We start from the raw sequence: 26,166 nt of genomic DNA on the forward strand, positions 1-26,166 counted from the left end.
AGGGCAGAAGCTTCTTTTACTTACATAGTTTTGACCTTTAGTTTTATATCTTAGGCTTATTATAAGACGTTCTTTCCAGAGCCAGGCAAACAAAGCACCATATAAGCATCTTTTCATTAGTTCTGAGGCTCAGCTTACAATAGTATGGCCTTTGCAGCTGCACGTTACGGGGCAAGTATGAGCAGGGAGTCGGGTAAAACCTGCCACTCACTGATAAACCATCCGTCCCCAGACAGCATTCTAGCTCAGGCTGCGTGACTTCACAGCATGGCTAATTGAGTTAAATAGTCATATTGGCAATATAGCTCTATATTTTAAGAGGCGGTGAGTGTGAATGAAGTCAAGTCTCTCGTTTAAGCCAAATCGACAGATGTCATGAGGACAGCCATTCACCAGAGGCAACAGTTCTGTCTCAGTCGATGCTGTGGAGCAGGGCTTTGGTCCGTGGAGGATTTCTGATACCCTTTCCAAAGCCTGGCTGGTTCTGGATTTCTGGTATCTTTGCAGAGAGACAGTTCGGGTCAAAGAGGCTGAACTGGCCCAGAACCAAGGCTAGTTTCTAAAGGCGTTACTCACAGACAGGGTTAACCACTCACAGACAGGACTAACCCTCACAGACAGGACTAACCCTCACAGACAGGGCTAACCCTCACAGACAGGACTAACCACTCGCGTGTCAGTGTAGGTGACAAGTGCAGGCGGAATGGCCCCCAGGAGACCTGCCTGCTTTTCTATGACGCTGCTACCAGGTAATGCTCTTGGAATGGAGTTTCTGCTTCTCTAGGGCTCTCAAAACCCAGAGGCTCTGCCCTGCAGAGGGAAGGAGAGAGGGCAGTACTGGTTCCCAACATCTTCTAGGGGAGAAGTTTATTATAGGCAGGAGTAGGTTTTCAGAAACAGAAAGGGGAGAAGGCCCAGACCTACTCAAGAACTGAGCTTGAGGTTCCTCTGTTCCTGGAGAAAGCCAGCCCAGAGTTTGGTAAGAACGCTGACCAAGACAGTAGAAGGTGACTGACCCTTCCCAATCTGTCCTGGGGGTGGGGCTGTGTTTTTATGATGCTAATAGCTTAGGTTTAGGGGCCCATTACTGGGCTTCCCTGGTGGCTCAGATGGTAAAGAATCAGCCTGCCATGCAGGAGACCCAGGTTTGACTGAGTAATATTATCTTGTACATATATGTACAATGTCTTCTTCATCCTTTCCTCCAGAAGGTCTCCCTGAAGGAAGAAATGGCAACCCACTCCAGTATTCTTGCCTAGAGAATCCCCTGGACTGAGGAGCCTGGTGGGCTACAGTCCACGGGGTCGCAAAGAGTCAGACACGACTGAGCGGCTTCACTTCTACTGTTTTTCACTTTCACTGATTCAATGTATTTTGCTCCATTTTCCCTATAAGGGGTAATATGGTTATTGTACTGGAGGGCTACTTTGCTTTACTGTATTTTATTTTTGTCATTATTTTATATTTGTTTCTATCTTTTTTTTTTGGCTGCCCTGCATGGCTTGTGGAATCTCAGAACCTTGACCAGGGATTGAACCTGGGCCTTGAAGTGAAAGCCTGGGATCCTAACCACTAGACCACTGGGAACTCTCTAAAATTTTAATTTATTTTTAATTCAAAAAATTTTACTGGAGTGTAGTTGATTTACAATGTCATGCTAGTTTCAGGAGTACCACAAAGTGAATCAGTTATACATACCCATATATTCATTCTCTTTCAGATTCTTTTCCCATAGAGGTTATTATAGAATACTGAGTAGAGCTAGTAGGTCCTGTGGGTTATCTATTTTATATGTAATAGTGCATGTATATTAATCTCAAACTCCTAGTTCATCCCGCCCTCCCCTCACCTTCCCCCTGTGGTAACAGTAAGTCTGTTTTCAACATCTATGAGTCTGCTTCTGCTTTGTAAATAAGTTCATTTATTTAAAAAAAAATTAGATTCCACAAGTGTTATCATATGGTATGTGTCTTTCTCTGTCTGACTTCACTTGGTATGATCATCCCTAGGTCCATCTAGGTTGCTGCAAATGGCATTATTTCATTCCTTGTTGTGGCTGAGCAGTATTCCGTTGTTATACGCACCACATCTTCTTTATCCACTCCTCTGTCAATGGATATTTAGGTTGGAGGGTAGGTTGATGTCCTTGCTTCTTTGTGGTCGACTAATCTTTGATTATGGTGTTTGTTGGAGAGAATTAGTGATTTGTCCAAGGTTAAATAGCTGGAAAGTGTCAGAGCCAAGAACCAAATCATGGTCTTCTGTCTAAACATTCCCTACATGCCTACTACAGGCTGGGCAACACCCCCAGACTTGATGCTGTCGGCCTGCTGTGTAATGTGAGGGTTCTCAGAATGTCTTTTTTCCAACTTTACTTAGGTATAATTGACAAATAAAGTTGCAAGATATTTAAAACATATGTGATCATTTGATATTTTAATACATTGTGAAAGGATTCCTCCCATCTAGTTAATTATGTGTGTGTGCATGGACATTGAAGTTTTATTCTCATAGCAATTTTTTTTTTTTTTTAATTTTGGTCACACTGTGAGGCTTGCAAGATCTTAGTTCCCCTACCAGGGATTGAAGCTGGGCCTTCGGCAGTGTAAGTGCAGAGTCCTAACCACTGGACCACCAGGAAATTCCTTTAGCGAATTTAAATTATACAAAGGAGTTTTTCGTGTCCTCCTTCCACTGTCTTTATTGGATCCTGTCAAGGAGGAAAGAAATCTGATCCAGTTCTCCACTTGGAGATGCTAGTGACTCGATAAGATATCCAACCAGGAGGTCTGCATTTTGAAAGACAGAGAAAGGGCCACGATGGAATTACAGGCATTCAGGGCAACGCACGGGAGAAGTAAAGGACTCTGAATTCCAATGGTCACCCGTGGTGTCTTTGTAAGAGTGACTCTCCCAATAATACCTTTTCAGCTTCCATACAAGGTCAATAAGCTCGTTACCCATGTTGTCCCCGGTTCTGTCTGAAGCCACCTGTGGGGAGCATCGTGGAACTTGGCTGCTGTGTCTGCTCCCCCTGTTCCATTACACCCTCGGCTTCAGCGCTTTCAGTCCTGTTAGTGTCTGCTTAGCGGTTATTCTCAAATGGGCATTCTACGGCCCTAATCTGTCTGCTTCTCATATTGTTTCCAAGCTTCATGATGAGAAAATAACTTCCATTTATTGAGCACTCACAGTCACCCTGTGAAATCATCTAAGAGCTTCTTTCTTTCCATAGTTGGATGAGAGAGGCAGAGGGTCCCCATTTGATAGATGAGGAAACAGGCTTAGGCAGGCTAAGCGACTAGCTCAGGGTTCAACAGCTGATAAGCGGCAGCGCCGGAATGTTACCATAGACTGTGCAGCTAGGCACATGCTGAGCCCCCCACTCTGTCCTGGCAGGCCTCACTGCCCTGCAGCTTCCCCTCCGGGCAGGCCAGCATCTTCTCCGCGGTTTTAGTTTCTTCCTCAGGGCACCCGGATCCTCTTGCCCTTTTGTGTTATACGGTATCCTCCCTGGTGGCTCAGATGGTAAAGAATCTGCTTGTAACACAGGAGACCGGGGTTTGATCCCTGGGTCAGGAAGATCTCCTGAAGAAGGGAATGGCTACCCAACTCCAATATTCTTGCTTGGAGAATTCCACAGACAGAGGAACCTGGTGGGCTGTAGTCCATGGGGTTGCAAAGAGTTTGACATGACTGAGCAACTAACTTTTAGGGCTTTCCCGGTGGCCCAGATGGTAAAGAATCTGCCTGCAATGCAGGCGACGTGGGTTTGATCCCTGGGTCAGGAAGATCCCCTGGAGAAGGGAATGAATGGGTACAAGGTAGAGTGGTAAACAGCTCTGATGCTGAAGCAGACTGCCTGGTGCAAATTTCATTTAAGCTCTTTCATACTTTCTTGGTTTTGTACTTAATTTTTTAAACTATTTAAAGAGCTTGAAAAAATACCTTGGTTGTTGCTATGGATTTTTTCTTGGTCGTTCAAGCCTGTCTTCTAGCTGTATATGTGACGGTTCTTTCTGCTTCTCTTCATTCATGTGTATCTAGCTCATCAACTGGACAGCAAGGAGATCAAACCAGTCCATCCTAAAGGAAATCAGTCCTGAACATTCATAGGAAGGATTGATGCTGAAGCTGAAACTCCAGTACTTTGGCCACCTGATGAGAAGAGCCAACTCATTAGAAAAGACCCTGATGCTGGGAAAGATTGAAGGTGGGAGGAGAAGGGGATGACAGAAGATGAGATGGTTGGATGGCATCACTGACTCAATGGACATGAGTTTGAGTAAGCTCCAGGAGTTGGTGAAGGACAGGGAGGCCTGGCATGCTGCAGTCCATGGGGTCACAAAGAGTTGGATACAACTGAGCGACTGAACGACAACAAGCTCATCAACGTATTTCAAGGTGCAAAAGGGTAACAAAAACTGCAGGAGGAGGGAGGCACCAAGCCAAGAAATTATTGATATTTTCGGAACAGTTATCAGAATAAGTCATCACTCATCTCTCCTAAGTGGTGGGCACAGTGTTCTACACACATTAGCTTTCCTTTTTACAACAAATCTGATAACTTGGTATTATTGTTATTGTTGTTGTCTAGGCGCCCACTCTTTTGTGACCCCATGGATTGGAATTTTCCAGGCAAGAATACTGGACTAGGCTGCCATTTCCTTTCTCCAGGGGATCTTCCTGACCCTTAGGTCAAACTCGCATTTCCTGCCCCTGTCTCTTGCATTGGCAGGCCGGTTCTTTACTGCTGGGCCACTGGGGAAGCCGTTGGGCATTATTACCTCATTCAAAATTAAGAGGACTCAGCTCAGAGAGGTTAAATGAAAGAGTCAGCAGTCAACTTAAGCCTGTCTGACTGTGAAGCATAGGAGCTTAACATTAAAAAAAAGAACTACACCAGTTCTCCATTAATGGAATGGTAAGAAATATGAACTGCTGTTGTATACTAAGCTAATAATACCCTCTATTCTGCGCTTCCCTTTTCCAGCTGTCTGCTGTCACAGGGTGATGTGTCTCAGGAACATTTTTCTCTGCACATCTGTGCTCACACAATTACTGACTTTTAAAACTGGATGTGGGATCACATGATCATGAATGGCTGCTTCTCCACTAAGTTTTCCTAATGCCACTATTTTTAAAAAACCTGTTTTCCAGTGGATGCTTTACATATACCATAATTTGCTTGATCATTCCCCTCTGGGTCAACATGTGGCTTGTTTCCAATTTCTCAGTTATAAAAACAAAGGTGCAAAGAAAACTCTGGAATACAGAACTTTGTGCCCTTGGTACTGTATTTCCATGGGACAGACTATTTTAAGAGGGACAGCAGGGTCGAAGCCTACCTGCATTTTACGTTGTAACAGACGCTGCTGGGCTGTGCTTAGTCACTCAGCTGTGTCCAACTCTTTGCAACCCCATGGACAGAGAAGCCTGACAGGCTACAGTCCATGGGGATTCTCCAGGCAAGAACACTGGAGCAGGTTGCCATGCCCTCCTTCAGAGGATCTCCCTGACCCAGGGATTGAACCCAGGTCGATCTGCATTGCAGGTGTATTTTTACCGTCTGAACCACCAGGGAAGCCCAGCAGATGCTGCTTCACTGGCCTCAAAAAGCCCACGGTCCCCCCACTGCCGATGCCGCATCTCAGTGAAAACTGCGGTCGGTGGACCGGAGCTTTGAGCTTCTGAGGTTTGCTTGCTGTCAACGTTGCCAGTGCCCTTCTCCATTTCCCTCCCCTCCACTCGAGATGAGGGCTTTTATTTCTTCGCTTGCCCTCCTATTTCTGCCTGTCCTGGGCCACTGGTTGGTGTGCTTCCCTGCCTTTGAAGTATCAGATCTCAGAGCTCTCCGTGCACCAGAAGCTGGTGGAGAGCACTTACTCTCCTGCTGATGGCCGAGCCTCCCCAGTGCCCTTGAGGCATATGAGTCCCCGTGCTCTCGTGGAGCCGTGCCTCCTGATGGATGGAGAGCCGGGGCAGAGACGAGAGCAGAGATGCATAAGCAGATGGTCTCCTGGTGGAAGGGCTCAAGCCTTTTAATCCCCCACCTTCTCAAACACTCGCCAACCTGAAGATGTCCTTGTATTTTACTTAAGGACAAAGATAGCGGTCATGTGCTGAGATCCTGAATGTCTAACTTGAAGGATTATAAAGCGCGATGACTTGACTTCACGTCTCTTAGTTTTAGACCACTTTGTTATTTTGGTAGATGAGACTCATACATCATTTAAAATGGTCGTCACTGGTTTGAGTCCTTTCCCCCTCCCGCCTCCTTCTGAAGAGCATGAGTTAATAGTCTGTCCTTTGTGAACATAAGAAATAGTTTCAAAAATTACTTTAACTCGTCTAAGTCTTGGGGACTGGTTTAACAAATGATACCTATAAGCAAGGATAGTCTATAGCCAGTAAAAGTCAGGATTCAGAAGGATATTTAATGACAAAGGAACATGTGGATGATATATTGTTAAGCCTGAACAGTTGGTTAAAAGTGATTCCAAGTTTGTAAAAAAATAGATACACATAGGAGAAAGAATGAAATATAATCAAGATCTTCATATCCTTTGAGGATGGAATTACAAATGATTTTTAAAACTCATTTCTGTTGAACTTTTGGGAAATCTTCACTCCTTGAACATGGGAGGCTTTTATAGTGAGAGAAAGCACCTTGTCAGTAAGATTATTTTGACTGTCTTTTCTTGTCTTCCCGGGTATCTGAGGTTCACTTCTCTTGCTTCAAGCACAGAGCAGACCTACAGAGAAAATTCAGGGAGCTCCCCAGTTTGTTGCTTTTTCCCTAATTCCAGGAAAAAAATGGGTCATTCTATTCCTTGTTTTTCCCACCAGGTCCGAGTGTTTCAGGAAGCTCCCTGACGGACACCAAGGCCAAACATCCAGGGATGGAGGGCTGGCTGGCTGGCTTCCGCAGGGCTGGCAAGATCCAGCTCCAGGGGTGCATGCACCTGTCCGGGACCCATCCCCGTGGGGCTAGTGGGACTGTGGTCCCCAGGGAGAAGCTCAGGGGGGCACAGAAGCTTGAAAGGAGAAGCCTTGCAAGAACTTGAAAGAGAAGCTGGACTCCAGTCAGACAGAGTGGGATTCTCAAGAAGGGCTCAAGTCCCAGGAGGATGTTACTGGATGGAGTGAGTAAGCAGCACACCCAGCTGGCAATTAAGGTAAGCCACGTCTAAAGGGAAGGACAAACCGAGAAGGAGACCTGGGGGCTCCCCTGGTGCACTCAAGGAAGGGAATCGCCGTTCAGTTGCTAAGTTGTGTCCAACTCTTTGCGGCCCTGTGGACTGCAGCACACCAGGCCCCCCTGTCCTTCACTATCTCTGAGACTTCGCCCAGAGTCATGTCTGTCAGTCAGTGGTGCTATCTGACCACCTCATCCTCCTCTGCCCTCTTCTCCTCCTGCCCTCAGTCTTTCCTAACATCAGGGTCTCTTCCAATGAGTCCGCTCTTCGCATCAGGTGGCCAAAGTATTGGAGCTTCAGCTTCAGCATCAGTCCTTCCAATGAATATTCAGGACTGATTTCCTTTAGGATGGACTAGTTGGATCTCCTTGCAGTCTAAGGGACTCTCAAGAGTCTTCTCCAACACGACAGTTCAAAAGCATCAATTCTTCATCCAGCTCTCAGCCTTCTTCATGGTCCAGCTCTCACATCCATACATGACTATGGATGCACATTCCCCGGTGTCCACTAGGTGGCAGACCCTTTCCTTTACTGTTGCTAAGAGGTTGTGCGTAATCGCAGGCACCTCCTGATGCTCACGTCTTAAGGATCTCTTATGAGTGACTGAAATATGGATTCCTGGGCCCCTTTCCAGAACTTCCAGTTCAGTTCTCTGGGGCCTGAGATTCTGCATTTCTAAGAAGGTCCAGGTACTGCACCATCTCAGACTCTGGGAGGGGAGGAGGTGGGCGCGAGTAGGGTGGTCCTCACGGCTGAGCAATCAATTCACATTGTGGCAAAAAAAACTCCGCGGAGGTGGAGCTTGGCTGCGGGGAGGGAACGGGATGGCTTGCTTCGGGTTGGAAAGAGCCTCCGGCACTAGAGCAGATTTCAACTGTGAGATCTGTAGCAGAATGTCAGGGCTCCAGGGCGCTCTTTTTATTGAAATATGTTACCAGTTAGTTTCCTTAGAATGACTGTAACACACAGGAGCACACATACGCCTAGACTGAAATAAGAACAGTATTGAGATCAACCCGAGAAAGAAGACATTTGGTACCTACCAAAAATAAGCCTAAAGAAAAACATTAAGAACGCTGCTGCTGCCGAGTCACTTCAGTCGTGTCCGACTCTGTGCGACCCCATAGATGGCAGCCCACCAGGCTCCCCGGTCCCTGGGATTCTCCAGGCAAGAACACTGGAGTGGGTTGCCATTTCCTTCTCCAATGCATGAAAGTGAAAAGTGAAAGTGAAGTTGCTCAGTGGTGTCCCACCCTCAGCGACCCCATGGACTGCAGCCTACCAGGCTCCTCCGTCCATGGGATTTTCCAGGCAAGAGTACTGGAGTACTGCCACTGCCTTCTCTGAAGCATAAATCAGCAAATCTCAATTTACACAACAGCCCGCCCGGGACGGCCCAGCCTCGGCTCTGCTGCAGCAGACTTACGCCTGAGCTCTGGACTGCGTGACTGACTGGTGAGTTTGACAACATCCAGCCTGAGTCTACACTGCCCAGGAAGACGGATCCACCGAGCACAGCTCTGAATGCCAGCCGCAGCGCTTTTTGGCAATGGCAGTTTGTAAAGCTTCCTCTCAGTTTCTGTACTTGCATCAACAGACACAGGTAGGAAGTAAGTTTGCAGCAGGGGCCCCAACCACAAGGGCTCCCTCAGTGGCTCAGAGGTAAAGAATTAGCTTGTAGGAAACGTGAGTTCCATCCCTGGGTTGAAAGATCCCCTGGAGAAAGAAATGGCAACCCACTCCAGTATTTTTGCCAGGAAATCCCATAGACAGAAGAGCCTTGTGGGCTACAGTCCCTGGGGTCAAAAAGAGTTGGACACGATTTAGCAGCTAAACAACAATCCAACCACGAACCACACTCAGAGGTGCCTTGGTCTAGACCGGCTAGATCACTGATTTGGGAGATGAGTTTTAGCACAGCTTCAAGCCATCTATTTGTTCTTTTGGCTTCTCCACAGCAGACTCTTGACATTTTGTATCCTTTAAGGGTTAGTTGTTAGTGTTGTTCAGTCCCTCAGTTGCATCTCTTTGCAACCCCATGGACTGCAGCACGCCAGGCTTCCCTACACCATCTCCCAGAGTTTGGGCAAACTCATGTCCATCGAGTTGGTGATGCCATCCAACCATCTCATCCTCTGTCGTCCCCTTCTCCTCCTGCCTTCAATCTTTCCCAGCATCACGGTCTTTTCCAGTGAGTTGGCTCTTCACATCAGGTGGCCAAAGGGTTACTTGGTTTTCCTCAATTCCACTTGGGGTCCTGGAAATGGGGGGGACTTGGATGGATTTTTGGCTCTGCTGCTATTTTTTCTTCAAGGCTGTGAAGGACAATGTCCTGCACTTAGTAGCCACTTAATAAACACAGATGGGATGCACGGAATGGCAGCCCAGGAAAGAGATATCGAGCGCGCCTGCGGGCTAGACAGAGAGAGCCAGGAGATCAGTGCCCAGCCTGGGTGAGAGAGCTCTTCTCACAGTGCCTGTGAAGAGGCAGCTGGCAAGCTGAGTACACAGAGAGCACCCAACTCCGAAAAGAAAAGCATCTAATCCAGATGTTTCCCCGGCCCCTCCGCCGCCTCATCAGACACGGGTGTCCACTGGCAAGGAGTGAAGTTACAAGGTTTCGGCCATGACTGCGTAGGCGTCCCCAGACTCTCCATGCTGAACCAAGGCACTGCCTCGCGTCCACGCTGACGAGAATCCTGGCGGTTGCTCTGGAAACTGCAGGAGCATTTACCTTTGTTGTGTTCCTTTTACAACTAGAATCTGGAGGAAGGGCTTTCATTCAAGAGTTTAATTACATTTTCCTATTAAACAATTCTCTGCCTTGCAGCAAAAGAGTGCTGAATGAATGCAAAACGGATGGTCAAGTCTAACCTCCCCGAAACTTCCCACCCTACGCCACACCCAAATGTCCTGGTCTCCTCACTCACCAGAGCGCGGCCCAGGGGATATGTGTGATTTAATGATGCTGAGCCAATAAGAGTGATCATAGCAAGGATGACGCTGACGTTCAGAGACCACAATGAGGGGTGCTGTGCTAAGTACTTCAATAGTGATACATTTTCTAATTCAATTCTGTCAGCAATCACATAGCTTTGCTCAAGGATGGAGAGTGGAAAGGGTGAGGCTCTAGCCCAAATACGGTAGACTCAAAAATCCGCGATCTTAATCACTGTGTTACAAGCAGTAGGGTCTTGGAAACCAAATAGAAACTGTCTCCTTTTGCTCTCAAGGTTTACCAATAAACCAGAAAGTGTCAAAAACCCTAGATATGCAAGGCCAAGTTTTCTCAAAATGACAGAGACGGATCCATAAATGAGTGAACGAACACGGATACCAATCAGGAATAAATCAAATTTAGTTTGTGGGTCCTTAGGTCATGAGGACACTGCAGTGCCCTGTAAACCAAAGCCTGACGTGTTTTTGATGCCAGCTCCTAAAATTTGAAGCTACGATGTGGTTACGGATTTTAAGATAAACTCTCGATTGTATTTCAAACAAATGTGCACACACACACACACACCTGTTCTATATCCCGACTCCTTTGGAAAAACTTACTTTGCTCTTTTTCTAAATATCCCTTTCAATTTCTCAGTCTCCTAAGTAATAAAGATGAGAGACAGTTCAAACCCAGATCCTCCCCAAGAGAACACGGATGGTTTTGACTGCATCAAATAAGAGCCTATACCACCATATTATTATTTGTTTAGATAATCCCGTTTTTCATTTGAGACAATCTGCACACCCAGCTGCCCAGGTCAACTGGTGCTTCCAAGCGGCTTTTCAAGTTTTCAAAAAAGTTAAAGGACCAGCAGTCTTTTGAGAAGGATGACAGAATCACGTGTTTACGCTCAATTTAGAACAGTTTGCAAAGGTCCTATGTGGCTGAAATCTAGGGCTCTCTACAAACGTTCATTAATAAATCTTGATATGTGCTGGGCAGATTTTCAAACACACCATTTGAAATTTTATCACAATAACACAATATTGTAAATCAACATACATTCACATAAAAACTTGATCATGAATCAAAGTCCTCAAAGAAAATGGAAAAGGACTTTATTTTTTAAAAATGCTAAATTGAGAAAGGGCGGAGGGTCAACATGAACTTGGACATTTAAAGACACTAACTGATTTAAGAAGCAAAGATTTTGGGAAGCCCTAAGACCATAAAGCGATCAACACAAAGACATCTGTCAGGGCGGAGGCGACCCGAGGTAAAGACCAGTTAAATCTAATGCAATCAGAAACTTAGGCCAGTTTAACATTTTTTATGAGGTGACAACCCCCTAACACCATAATCTCGCCTTTCAGGTTGATGACACAGGACTTAATGAGTCAAAGAAAACAACTTCAAACCTCTCTTTTGAACATGAATTGTCTATTTAGGTTAAAGGTAGATTTGGAGATCCTATTAGCTACTGGCACAACTGGGAAAAGTCATGCACACACACACACACGCACACACACTTCAAAGCAAGTAGTTATGTAATGCTAGCAGTGTCTGTTTCTACTCAGCTTCAAAAACAGAACTGAAGCCAAAACTAACAGCCCTCCTGCTCATTAGAGAAAGAAAAATGTCTTCTCCCCCAAGTGGCCCCAACAGGAAGCTGAAATCAGCTGCTCTCCTCAGAAGCCCACTTCTTTTCTGCTCCACAGAAGGTCTGGGGGCACAGGCTCTTTGGAAGAGAGCTGCCGGGGAGCCACGTGGACCGCACGCCTGGGCTCAGGGGAGACCCAGCACACAGTCACAACAGAGGGTCCTTTTCCTTGCGGCCACCCGGGTCTCACAAACAGCTGTTACCTTTGCATTTCTTCTCCTCCGTCTGGAAGGTCTGGGCGCTGGGTGCGCTCTGATCGCTCACGTCGTCGTGGTCCAGATGGAATATGGAGCTCGTCCAGGAGGCCTGGATGAGGGGCGACTGCTCATGTTTCAGGGGCCCGCGCCGCTCCGGGTGGCTCTTCCGATGCAGGCAGGCTTCAGACATTCCCACGAGCTTCCACTCCGGCTCGCCGTCTGGACAAGGCTTTGGCTTGTCCCAGGCTGGAAGGCCATTTTCTGGAGGGTTGAAAAACACGACATGACGGGGCTGTTGGCACTGTCAAGACGGGGCCGAGAGGAAGAGGTCTGGAAGGCAAGCGCTTCCCCGGCTCGTGGGGGCTGCCAGCGTTCCCGGACCCTTCCACCCAACGGCGGCGATAAGACGCACTGAGTGGCCTCTGGCACGGAGCCCCGGCGCTGGACTGCCTGCGGAGGAGTCAACGCGTTTCCCCCAATTTTTAGCGCCTAGAAAGACATGGGCTCCTCCACGGAAGGGCCGCCCTCTCGCCAGCCCCGCTCCCGATGGCAATGGCTAGGGAGCAAGTGGGCACCAATTTATGATACTGCTTAGATGACCATGTGAGGTCTCGAGGGTCAGGGCTGGCCGTGGACACTTTTCAGATCCTCGGGACATACAACGTCCAGGATGCGGCCTTGTTTGACTTGGGTGTTATCACCGGCTGACCTGAGGGGCACCCTGTTCCCTGAGAGGGACGTGCCACGTGGCTACATGAGAGCGACAACTTGGGCTCCTTGGCACCTTCCACTGCCGACAGGCTGGCATAAGGGGCTGGGTCTTCCAAGGGAAACTGTGCCAGTGGTTTCCATGTCCTCCGGAACAGGCAAGGTGAGAGGAGAGGAGGTCAGCAGATTGTGCTTTAGTTGGGGCAAATTAAGAGCTCTGATGACAGAAGAAAAGCCCCGCTCTCTTGCGCTGAGAAGCAGGCAGTTAACGCTTTCTGTGTGTGACGCTCTTTTCTCTACTCAGTTTCAAGGGGCGTGAAGGTCTGCCCTCCAGAAAATGGGAAACAACTGGATAATATCATGAAAACGTTCTCACACCAACTTTCCCTGGGGGCCAATTTTACCTCCTTGAATATCTTTTCTGAACACGGATATAAGGAAGAGAGTAAAAAGAGTAAGCGAATATAGATGATTTGTAGATGCGTTCACATTAAAAAGCATAGTCCATCTGCTCACCCATACTTCCAGAAATTCTGTCTGTCAAAATAGGAAAAAACACAAATAGAGTTCTACTTTTAAGTGATTAGAGACAGTGGAATGATTAACTGATAAGTGAATTTTCCTTTATGCTGAAATGACCAAAGGACTGTAGATATCCATATCGGACAGACAGGTCCGCCCTGATCTATGTACGGTACTGGGAATTGAAAGCTGCTTTTCAGACATTTAAGATAAAATTTAAACTGTTAAATGCAAGAGTTAAACCTGCTTTTGGTTTTCACCAGCCCCCTCTGTAAAGCTGCTAGATGTCTTCAGAGATGTTGGTTAGGGTGGTTTTTCTAAAGGTGTCATCTGCTCCCAGACCTCCTTGGAAGCTGCGTTTACCATTTCTGGTCTTGGGACTACCTTGTGGAAGTCCTGACTCCCGTCCACTTCATTTCTAGTACAGGAGAAGACTGCGAACAAAATCACAGCAAGGCAGTAATAACCAACACTCAGTTTCTCTGTCACAGTAAGTGGAAATACTGCAGCTTGAAATACCCTCACTTGGCCAGTAAGAAATGATCCCCTTAAAAAAAAATCACACAATGCTTGGGATGTAACATTTGATGTTATTCAGAGAGGAGCCCTGAAAATTCACTCAGTGCTCAGATCTGTGCTTGGCATTGTGTGAGGGGGTGACATAGCCCGGGGCCTTTCTCCTCAGTTGAGGTGGCATGATTCAATGCGTGGTGAATCCTAAAGGTCAGGACTCCACCATGCCAGCTACTGGTGCAGTTATGGGCACTTATTCTCACTTCCCATGAAAAGAAAACAAAAGATTAGGATCTTGGGAGATTGTATGGCATTTCAGATGAAACACAGCTACGTAGAATTCTTTCAAGGACCTTTCATGGATATGAGGGTGTTTTCATGAGCTGAATATAAAGTCACTGAATGCGAGGATTAACTCTGCAAAAGGAGTTTCATTGCTTCTACTGATGTGAGACATGTTCTCACCCATGTGTGTTTCTAGGATGTCTACTCAATCGTCACGGACTCTAAATCCTCAGTAAATTATATTGTGCAATGTTCCTTTGTAAGTAATGTTAAAGTTATCACAGTGGTTTTGTAGAGCCTCCAACATTTGATTTTTCTACAGAAATTCTTAAAATGTGGTATAAATTCCCTTGACTGCACAGAAATTAAGAAATACAGCCTAATGGGTAGAGAGTGCTCCCCAGTGAAGGGAGCTAGTCAGCACTCGTGGATGAGAGACGCTGGAAGAGATCTCACCAAGGGGACGTTCTTCTTTATAGCATGGCCCATTAAAGCTTGCTCAGCAGGTCCCCTGGGCCAGCAAGAGTGGGGATTTCTTACAAGCAAGAGATGTTATTTGGAGGCTGAGACAAGGAATAAGATTTCCTTCCATTTTCCTAAGAAAAGAAGCCGAGGTGGTCTGGGAAAAGAGTTCCATTCATTGGAGCCATGTCCAAGCTCGTAATTACGGTCTGCAATTACACTCGTGATAGTGATATTCCATTGCTCAGTTGGCAGGTTTTTTGGCTGGGGCACTGCTTAAGGAGGGTTCTCGGTTACCTTCCCAAGATGAACAGAAAGTGTTAGCCACTCAGTCGTGTCCGACTCTTTGCGACCCCATGGACTGTAGTCCCCCAGGCTCCTCTGTCCTTGGGATTCTCCAGGCAAGAATATTGGAGTGGGTTGCCATTCTTTCCTCCAGGAAATCTTCCTGACCCAGGGATTGAACCCATGTCTCTTACGTCTCCTGTTCTGGCAGGTGGGTTCTTCACCACTGAGCCACCTGGGAAGCCCCAAATTTTTTGGCTGTGCCAGGCAGCATGTGGGATTTTAGTTCCCAAGATGAAGAGGGCAAATATAATTCCTATTCCATTCCCAAGGAGGGATGAGACACCATTCCAGGCTCCTTCACTTCAGCTGACTGTGGGTGCTGTGCACTGTGTTACTTCCATGTTTGCTTAGCAATGAGGATTCCTGCTATTTCTCTGCCAACTCATATCCTTTGGTTCCCCCTAAACTCAAACCAATGAGACCAGGCTTACTGAGATAGGATGGGGCCTGGGAATTTGGATATTTACCAGGTTCTCCAGAAGGTTCTGATACCCAGCAGAGTTTGAGATCCACAGGGTTAAGAAAATCTAAGGTAAGAAAACAAATAATTGGCAGATTTCAGATAAAGGGGCAGTTTCCTTCTCAGACTCGAATGTTTTTTCAAAAACCTGTCCTTCTGAGGATTACCTGGGATACAGATGTGCACAGTAGTGGAAATACATTTTTAAAAGGGAGAGTCTGGCAATGATAATATCTTATAGTTCCTGAAGTATGAGCTCCTAAACGGATCTCAGTTAACATCTGGCTTTTAATATTTCATATTCTAGGCATCAAGATAATTAATTTAATAGGGCAGTTATGAGGCAAATTGATAAATAAGTAGAATCAAAGAAAAAAAAACTAGAGGGGGCATGTGAACTGCTACGAAAATAACTAGACACACATTGACCTGTGTGTCTCAGGGCATTTAGATTTGAATGATTGCATTTGTGTTAGAGGACCATAATTCTAAGGGCTCAAATGACTAGAACTGACCTTAAAGGGTTTTTTCCCAAAAAGAAACAAACATAAATCCCACAGAACTACCTACATCCTATCTCTGGAAATTTCATTAAAGACAATAGAAAATAAATGTGTCCATGCAAAAAAAGAATTATATGAAAATATGCAAGTATTTCAGGACACAAAAGCAAGCTGATATCACAGAAAAGTGCTAAGGCAAGGGAAACAGAATTATGCCAGAGTGCTCAGCAAGGGGCTGCTGAGCAGGCTGGGGTTCCATGGCACTGATTATGAGTGTTGAGTTTGCATTAAAAGGCCATCAACGCAAGGCACTGAGACCCCAACCATATTCTGTGTTCAGGGGATGTATATATAATACGCTTTGCACACCCAGCGAGTGTGTACAATTATCACTGTGAAGCACAAGGCCACTAAGGTCTCTGATTTCTGCTCACATGTTTTATTCCAACCCTAAGTTTTAGCCTTATGGAACTCTCAGACTGTGTACACATCCACTGGCTTTTATTTGTGGAGTCACGTAGAACAGGAGACTCATGTTTGGCTGAGCATTGACTACAGACCAGGTACAGAACTAGCCACTTTGATTCACCTTCCTGAACACCCCAGGAGTACACACTGTTCTACCGCCTGATTGATGGGGAAACTAGAATCCGGAGAAGCGCTTCATCTGCTGCTTCATATCTTCTGTACTGTTAACCGATACGGTCTCATTGGTTGCCTTAGTCTGATGAGTCGCCATTGACCTATGAATAGCCAGCATTTGATGACGACTTTGAAAGTTCTTTACACACTATGTTTATTGCCTTGTTCAATTTTCCCAGCCACTTGTTGATGTCTAAATTCGTCTCCCAGATTTCACTCTCTACCACCTACAATCCATGGTCCAGGCAGCAGCCAGAGTAACCTTTGAAAATGTACATCAGAGTAGACTTCCCTGCTGCTGAGAATCTTCCGGTGATTTCCCATCAATACTGGAATGAAGTACTCAGGTCTTGCTGCAGCTTGTAGGCTTTGTGGTGTTTATCAGCCTGTCCTGCTGAGCTTCGCTCCTGTGCCTCCGCCTCCAGCTCTCTGTCTTCTGGACACGTGGACATCAAACCTGGGAAGCTCATTCCCAACGCAGAATCTTTGTAGAGATTCTTTCCTATGGCCGGGGTGCCCTTTCCCAGTCCTTACACAACCACCTCCTGTTTTCCCAAGAAAACCGCCAGGATCCATGTCGCCTTCTCCCTTTTACAGGAAGGTTAGATTTCCCCTTTGAAGAACTATTGGGTTACATTTCTCCAGGAAGATACCTTAAATGAGAAACCAAATGGGCTGGACCGGTGTCCACCTTGGTGGAGGGAGACGGGATGAGGTTGGAAGCCTGGAGTCCAAGTCTTCCGAGAGGGCCTGAAGGGTCTTACTCTTGGGAAGATCACTTCCTGGCTCTAAGTGTCAGTTTTGCCATTTGCAAAAGGGCAACATAATATTGCTCATGGGATTTTTCTAAGACTCAAATGACATAATGTATGTGGATTAAGTGCTCTTCAGGTGAACACGTGTAACCTGACCATACGTATTGCCTTCTCTCCAAAGGGAACAATACTATTAATAAAATAATATGTTACTTTTGAGCATCCAGTGGCTCAGACAGTAAAGAATCTGCCTGCAGTGCAGGAGACCCAGGTTCAATCCTTGGGTCGGGAAGATCCTTTAGAGTAGGAAATGGCAACCGACTCCAGTATTCTTGCCTGGAGAATCCCATGGACAGAGAGGAGCCTGGCGGGCTACAGTCCATGGTGTTGCAAAGAATCAGACACGACTGAGTGACTAACACTTTCATTTTCACTTTTCATGTTACCTGTGCTATGTTCAATGGACACAGGTACCTGACCTCTACCCTCAACACCACGACTGCCAGCAACACACCTACCATCACCACCTTGTCCTCAACAGAACGTGTGTGCAGGTGAGGTTGCTTTTGATGGCCTCCTACTTCTGGCTGCCTTTTCGCCATCTCTCTCCCTCCTCCTGAGTCCTCTGGGTGCTCGGTCCCCACTGTGGGCAGATTGCCTACTCACAGAGCTCTTAGTGACCTTGGGCAAGCCACGTCTCTGCTCTGCACTTCAGTTTCCTCGTCCGTAAGATGGGAACATTCTAACGCTGTGATGGTTAAATAAGTTCGTACACAAAAAGGTCTTGGACCAGTGCATGGCACAGTGTAAACACTCAGTAAGTGTTAGCTCTTCATTCAGGCACTCAACGATCTCTTTTCCTTGCCCCATCCTCCAGCCCACGTCTTCTCTAAACAAGATTTTCAAAAACATCTCCAGAAAAAATGCTTGACAAATGACTTCACATGCATGCGTAGCTGCCTCAGTTGCGTCTAACTCTTCGCTACCCTATGGACTGTAGCCCGCCAGGCTCCTCCATCCGTGGGATTCTCCAGGCCAGAATACTGGAGTGGGCTCCCATGCCCTCCTCCAGGGGATCTTCCTGACCCAGGGATTGAACCCTCATCTCTTATGTCTCCTGAATTGGCAGGCGGGTTCTTTACCACTAGCGCTACCTGGGAAGCCCAAAGGACTTCACACCACTATGTTACTGGCTTGGCATCTGGGCTGAGTCACCCCTCTCAGCTGAAGTTGTGACTTAAAGAGGATGGTTGAGGAGTGTAAGTCCACAGCCCGGGAATGAATGTCTAAAGTTGGATTTCTGATGGCTGTGCAAGGCAGATGGGAGAGACGTTTTGATAAAACAGGCATTCCTGTGAAGGCTGGCCTGTCATCATACCCGGCTTGCTTAGCTTGCTTGGTCAGTCAAACAACACAATGGTGAAGACACAGCTTTGACCCCTATTCAACTTTCAAGACCTGGCTTACTGTTTAAACTCGCTTGAACCAATCCATCCACCCTCACACTTCCATAGTTCCAAAATTTACCTCCCTTGCCCTGCATGCTACTGTTTACCAAATGATATAATCATTCACATAAATGTATAATTTTCTTTTTTTTGTTACATTTACATTGCCTAGCACAATTCAATTATAACAATTAATATCCCTTTTTCCCCAATAGTCTGATAATTGCAAAGAGAAAACTGCTTCCTAAGCACAGACTCTGCCTAATTTCTTATCCAGAAGCCATTGGTTAGTCACAAGGTAGATTCATTTCTATTAAAACCAATTCAATGCAGATTTTCTACCACCAATAGTATTATCTTCCCAAACTGCTGGTGAAAATGAAAACTGTTTTGCTTCTTAGAGGCAGGGATAGGTTAGTGGATAAGACTATGGGCTCAGCTAGTCAAGGTTCAAATTCTGGGGCTTCCCTGGTGGGCTCAGCAGTTAAGAATTTGCTTGCCAATGCAGGGGACACCAGTTTGATCCCTGGTCCGGGAAGATCCCACACGCCATGGAGCAACAAAGCCTGAGTGCCACAGCTACTGAACCCGAGCCCTAGAGCCCAGGAACCATAGCTGCTGAAGCCTGAGCACCCTGAAGCCCGTGCTCGGCAACAAGAGAAGCCAGCACAGTGAGAAGCCCGCAGACCGCAACTAGAGAAAGCCCATGTAGCAGTGAAGACCCAGCACAGCCAAAAATAAACGAATAAAAATAAACATGAAGAAAAAAAAGTTCAAATTCTAACTCTTCCACTTATTAGCTGTGTGACTTTGGGAAGATTGGATTTGTCCCTGGAATATCTGTCTTACTTGCTCTGTCTCTTCCGTAAGGCAAGGACTTAGCACGGCCTCCTCGTGTGTCAGTGGTATCCCCCAGGTTTTTCTTCTTTACTGGCCTCTGACCAACTTATCCATCTCTTACACCCCACAGCTCTAAGCGCAGTCTTAACATGACAGGACCTCAATAAGTATTATTTGGAAATAATTGAATGTAATCTAGACAGGTCAAATTACCCCTGAAGCTGAACAGACCATAGACTCTCATCTATCCAGGAATTTCGACCTACAGAGCAATAGTGTGTTCTGTGTGAGACAAGTTGGCTAGCCTGCTCAGCATCAGTAGCAAGGGTAAGCCCGCTAGGGAGAGATGTGGGGTGCAGGCTGAGGGGAGCTCTGTGCTCAGAGAAGACAGAAAGGGCAGCTGAGTGACTCTGTTCCTTCCAGCCCCGGCTGGGTGAGCGCCCTCTTTTTCCTGACCAAGCCACAGGCGTGCAGCCCAGTTTGCTGCCCAGATGATGTGAATGGCAGAGCTCCACGAAGGTGCCATCGTGTGGCTGGGGCATCTCTGGGCCATCCTCTCAGGCCCCTTGGCCTGGCACAGCCCCCCAGCCCTGGCCTAGTAGCAGCTGGGATGGGGTGCAGGCCTGTCTCCTGGTGCCCGGTGGTGGGGGGAGGGATCTGTCTAGGTGGCTCTACCAGCCTGTAGACAGCTGGGGATGGCTACCAGCCTGACTCCTCATCTCGGTGACTAACTGAGATTACTTCCCCTTTTCACTTTAAAAACACTTTCATGGCCAAGAAGGATCTTTGGAGTTGGTTTTGGGACATGAGTCCACCTTCTCCCCAGATTTCTGGCTTTCTGATTAAAAGCAATGTTTTTGATTCTACCAACACTTGCCTTTCAAATATTGGTTTTTAAGCTGTGAGCAGCCAGACCTAAGTTCAGTAACACTAAAAATATACTGAGCACTTACTCTATGCCAGACTGGGCACCACAAATATAAATTACGATTAACTGAGCACCTACTGTGCGCCAGGCAGCATCCTAAGTGTTTTCCACACATTATCTCATTTACATCATATAATAATAATCAAGAAGTAGGTGTTGTTTCTGTCATTTAAACCAATGTGGAAATAAGGGTCGGGGGTGGGGAAGTCAACTGACTCCTATATTTCTACTTAGAATGGGCTACAAAGTGCTCTTGGGCTTCCCTGGTGGCTCAGATGGTAAACAATCTGCCTGCAATTCAAGAGACCTGGGTTCGATCCCTGGGTGGGGAAGATCCCCTGGAAGAGGGCATGGCAACCCACTGCAGTATTCTTGCCTGGAGAATCCCATGGACAGAGGAGCCTGGTGGGCTACAGTCCATGGGGTCACAAATGGTCAGACAGGACTGAATGATTAACACTTTCACTTTCACAATGTCCTATAATTATTAGTTCAACGTTTACATTTGTGAGTTCCTTAACCTCTGGGACCACGGCTTGTTCAGCTGCACACCCAGCATGCAGCGTGGGGCCTGGCCCACTGCACTGCAGCACAGCTCTCCCCGCACCCACCCCCCATCTCCCCTCCACAGCCCAGTGGGAACTGGGACCAGTAAGCACATCCTTCTTCCCTTTGCTCTTGTTCTGGTTTCCCTCGGTGCAGCTCAGGGTCCTTTCCTGTGGTCCTCACACTCTTTCCGCTGAACTTTTCTTCCTTTACTTCCTTCTCTTTCCAAGTGCAATGTGTGTGTGCTATGTGTAGAGACAAAGCTATGGTTTCTGAGAACTGGGCAATAAAAAAGGCTGAGCGCCAAAGAATTGATGCCTTTGAACTGGGGTGCTGGAGAAGACTCTTGAGAGTCCCTTGGACTGCAAGGAGATCCAACCAGTCCATCCTAAAGATTAGTCCTGAATACTCATTGGAAGGACTGATGCTGAAGCTGAAACTCCAATCTTTTGGCCATCTAATGCGAAGAAGTGACTCATTGGAAAAGACCCCAATGCTGGGAAAGATTGAAGGCAGGAGAAGGGGACGACAGAGGATAAGATGGTTGGAAAGCATCACCCACTCAATGGACATGAGTTTGAGCAAGCCCCGGGAGCTGGTGATGGACAGGGAGGCCTGGCGTGCTGCAGTCCATGGGGTCATAAAGAGTTGGACAGGACTGAGCGACTGAACAACATGTATCTATGGTTATTTCAAGATCTGAGCAGAGGTCTCCAAAGAAACTGGGCACTGGGAGGGCCCTAGCATCTGCCTCTCACAGTGTGAGAAACAAATAGTAACATTTTATTTGAAAATTTAGAGAGAAAACCTTTTATTAGATTGAATTGATATACATACAGAATGAATGAATGATATATTGAGATGGGGGAAATTGTGCTCAAACCTTCCCACTAGGGCTTACTCCTGGAAACTTTATAAACAAGATCGCCGAAGGACCCTGCTCTGCCATCATCTAGTTATTTGAAACGCATCCTCAGAAATGTCGTCTTGTGGGCAAAGTCTTGCAAAATCAGCCTCCTTGTTCAGATAGACTGCCTTCCATCGCTGTGTGGTTTTGGCCTTCTTTTCCCGAGCACCCGCCTATTAATTTTCCCTCTTGTTGAGCCCAGCCTCTCTGCCCACGCGTGCAGGTGAATTTAGGCCTGCTATCTCAGAGGTTTTTCTCTCGTTTCTCCCGCAGCGGTTCTCAGTCCATAAAGGGAGCGAGATCTGGAAACGGCTAAGAGAGAAACAAACCTTTTCCTTATCTGGCTGGTCTCACTTCTCCAGTTTTCCTACGTATTCCATTAGGAAGTCACTATCTCCACGGAAAACAATCAGCGTAGCTGTGGAAATCGCAATAATTATTCTGAAACGGAATTCCAAAGCTCATCTCCTGGTAAGCCATTAACGTTTTTTGCAAGTGTGTATTTAGAACCTTTAAACGAAATGCACATTCATGTCTTTTAAAGTTTAGCCTGAAACAAAGTTAAAGACCAAACAACAAAATAACGTGTGTTCAAAGAGCCTGGTGGAAACTCCGCTTGGAGAGTCCCTGCGTGGAAACGAGGCAGTGAGCAGGACCACGAGCTACGTCTAAGAATGACCGACTCGGGGACAAGCTGACTGCTAGAGCACTGACCACAGGCCCCAAAGGCTGGAAAAGGGCTTTCCAGAGAACACAACGGAATCTTCCCCTGGGAAGGGTCACTGGCTTTCCATAATTCATACTGGATTTAATCAGAGAATCCTCAGGTCAGATGACTCCAACGTTGAGGTAATTATTTTAAAGGCCACAGAGATTCCATTTAGGATATTAAAGAGGCTACAGCTGTGGCAGAAACATTCCCATTAAAGAGCCACAAATGCACAGAAAAGGGAACAGATGTTTGTTGTCAGGGTTAAGTTTCTCCTGTGTGAAAGTTCAGATCATAACGTTTATTCTTGTTGCCAGTCTGAACCCACAATTTTGAAAAAAACATGAGGTCATCTGTAACTCTGGCCTCGTTTTTTCGTTCCCAAACTTGAAATACCTCTTTCAAGAGGAGGGACTGCGTGTGCATCTTTTCTAACTTTGGAAGCTAGGACGGGGGCATCATTTGTGGGTAAAGAACAAATTTTAAGATTTACCAAGTAAAAAGACAAAACATGGCTCGGGTAAACCGAACAACTTTATACATCACGCTTAAAGGAGCCATTACACGCAGCAGAACACACACATTCTATTAACGAATTACACTCAGAGATGAACAGACTGGACAAGAATATACCTTGGTATGGATGAAACACAGTCATACAGGCTGACAGAGGTCCCTTCTCAGGGTTTTCATAGAATCTCACAACCGTTTTCCAGATATTGTTTTGTGCACATAAGTAAGGAGGATCAAGATCAGTGTGGACAGTCCCTTCATTGACGGAGGAGACGTTTCAGTCTGGAGAAGCTGGGTTTTCCCTTTTTTCAGGAATAGCGGGCTGGGAGGTCACCCACATCTTCCTTACCCTCGATTATGACGGCAGGCAAGCTTCCTCAGGGACGGGGGGAAGGCGGGTACTTGGGGGTGTTTCTGGGCCCTCGGGACACCACTAACCACATCAAAAACACATTGCCTTGTGTGGTCTCCAATGTTTCCTCTGGAAACCTGGCTTAGCATCAGCTGCTCACAGCTCTGGTCCAACAGCAGACACTGAGGTAGAATCGAATTGTTTTCAACCTGCATGTCTTCTGGGTGTTAATCTGGTTTAGCCTGCTCTACAGTGTTTCAAGAGTTCAGGAAAATCAAGAGGCGGTGTGATTTCCACTGTCTTTTTCATACCTTTTGGCGTTTCCCTTAAACTTTTCAATTACTCAAAACAGAGCTGGTGAGGGGCTCCCCTGGAGGTCCAGTGGCTAAGACTCTACACCACCGGTGCAGGGGGCCCGGGTTAAAGCCTTGATGGGGGTTGGGATCCACAGACTAGAACTAAGAGTGTGCCCACCACGAGTAAAGATACGGCGTGCTGCAGCTAAGAGCCAGGGAGCCAAACACACCGAAACAGAGCTGGTAAAGCTGGGGTTGGGGCGGCGCCTGACCATCCGCCCCTGTAGGTCTGCCGGTCTCCACCCGCATGCCCCCAGCCGGGGCCAGGCTGTCTCCCGCCTCCTCCGTCCACAGATGGCTTGTAAACATACATCTAAGACCTTGTTACTCACATGTGGTCTGAGGACTCACAGTATCAGCCGCACCCAGAGCTTGTTAGAGACACGGGATGCTGGCCTCAGAACTGAAGAAGCAGAATCTGCATTTTAACCAGATCCGCATGTGATTCATGCGCACACTGAGGTTTAAGACAGTCTGCTTTAGGGCATGGTCTCCATGGAGAGTAGATAGGATTGGTTAAACGTGTAGTCACCCCGTTTAAACTTGGGTAAGATTTAATATTTACTACAGAGAGGGATGATTTTCCTATCTGGGAATCAGAGGGGAAAGTAGTATTTGATGAATTGCAGGTCAAGGAATACACACACACGCACACATGCACACACACACACGCGCGCACACACACACATGCACACACGCACACGCACACACACACATGCACACACGCACTGCTGTGTGTGTGCTCAGCCGTGTCTGACTCTTTGAAACCCCGTGGACTGTAGCCCACCAGGCTCCCCTGTCCATGGAATTTTCCAGGCAAGAACACTGGAGTGGGTTGCCATTACATTCTCCAGGGGATCTTCCTGACCCAGGGATTGAACCTGTGTCTCCTGCATCTCTTGCACTGGCAGGTGGATTCTCTCACTCAGCTACCAGGGAAGCCAGTGTGTGTATGTATATATATAAGACTGAGCGCCAAAGAACTGATACTTTTGAACTGTGGTGTTGGAGAAGACTCTTGAGAGTTCCTTGAACTGTAAGGAGATCAAACCAGTCCATCCTAAAGGAAATCAACCTGGAATATTCATTGGATGAAATAATGCTGAAGCTGAAGCTCCAATACTTTGGCCACCTCATGTGAAGAGATGACTCATTGGAAAAGACCCTGATGCTGGGAGAGATTGGGGGTGGGAGGAGAAGGGTGCAGCAGAGAATAGGATAGTTAGATAGCATGACCAACTCAATGGACATGAATTTGAGCAAACTCTGGGAGACAGCGGAGTACAGAGGGGCCTGGCGTGCTGCAGTCTGAGGGGTGGCAAAGAGTTGGACATGACTGAGCGACTGAACAGCAACCAAAGGTCAGGGAAGGTGAAGGGACAAGGCTTTAATGTCTCTATTTCCTAAATGGTGAGTTGTTCAGTTTGGTTCATGAGGTGGAAAAATCCAAACACAAAGATTTCTGATTATAATTTCATCTTTTGTAGGACTTCCTCTCTAGAGACAGCCAACAAGATAATAAAAGCAGTAGGTAACATTGAATGTAGGCTTACCAGATGCCAAGCACCCATTCTGCAATTAAATGTAAAATTTAATCTTCACAATAATTCTATGAGGCAGAAATATTACCCTCAGTTTTCAGATGAGGGAACTGGAGCACAGAGCGGTTTAGCAACAAGCTCAAGGTCACGGTGAGTAAGTGACAGAGTCAGGAAGCAAACCCGAAGAGGTCTAGCTGACCCCGCCACACCTCCACCTGTTTCGGGAAAGCACCACCAAATGACTTAGGTGACCTTCTCAGGCTGGAAAATGGAATTCTGTGGACTGAAATACTGAATTATAGGTTTGAAATAAAGAAACTAAAGCTCAGAGAGGTCACGACCCTGCTCAACGTCACCCAGACGAGGGAAGTGCTGGGGTGGGTCTTCTGATTTTTCATCCCATGGTCTAAATTGAAAACATTCATATTTTGGTATACATCAAGGATGTGTTGCTCTATCTCAAACACTGTTTCAAATTCTGACATTTCCACGCGATAGCTCAAAATTAGGAGCAGTTTCTCTAATTAAAACTCTTGTCTTCCAGGAAACTTACCAAACACAAGACCGCTGTGCAGGGACTGCTTCTAACTCTCACACCGGCTGCCAGTGAGTTTTTCAAAGGGCACATGTTTATGTTCGTACCGAGTGGCCAAAAAACTTGGAAGACAAAAACAACCAATCAAGGTAAGGAAGCACTGACATTTGTTGTAGCTGCCCATCCCAAAGGTGAAAAGGCCACCTAATAGTTTATAACTGGCAACAGGATAACTGATTTGGAGTTTAGGATTTTGAGTGGTAACCCTTATAAAAGGTCTCTTGTGTGCCAGGCAT

At 46.7% G+C, this 26,166-nt stretch overlaps 1 protein-coding gene across 7 annotated transcripts in view; it reads right to left on the reverse strand.

The window, feature by feature from the left end:
- The window catches only part of THRB (thyroid hormone receptor beta), a 439,267-nt gene that overhangs the window by 66,329 nt on the left and 346,772 nt on the right, over positions 1-26,166 (reverse strand). For 6 of the 7 annotated variants that reach the window (XM_070364186.1, XM_070364183.1, XM_070364184.1 and 3 more), the window contains exon 4: positions 12,004-12,258. The exons of the other annotated variant lie outside the window; for it this stretch is intronic. In XM_070364186.1, the coding sequence (XP_070220287.1) occupies positions 12,004-12,258 (255 nt within the window). The remainder of the gene's footprint in view (positions 1-12,003; positions 12,259-26,166) is intronic. 7 annotated transcript variants of the gene reach the window in all.

Source organism: Bos mutus, chromosome 27, assembly GCF_027580195.1.
Source record: "Bos mutus isolate GX-2022 chromosome 27, NWIPB_WYAK_1.1, whole genome shotgun sequence".
NCBI lineage: Eukaryota > Metazoa > Chordata > Mammalia > Artiodactyla > Bovidae > Bos > Bos mutus.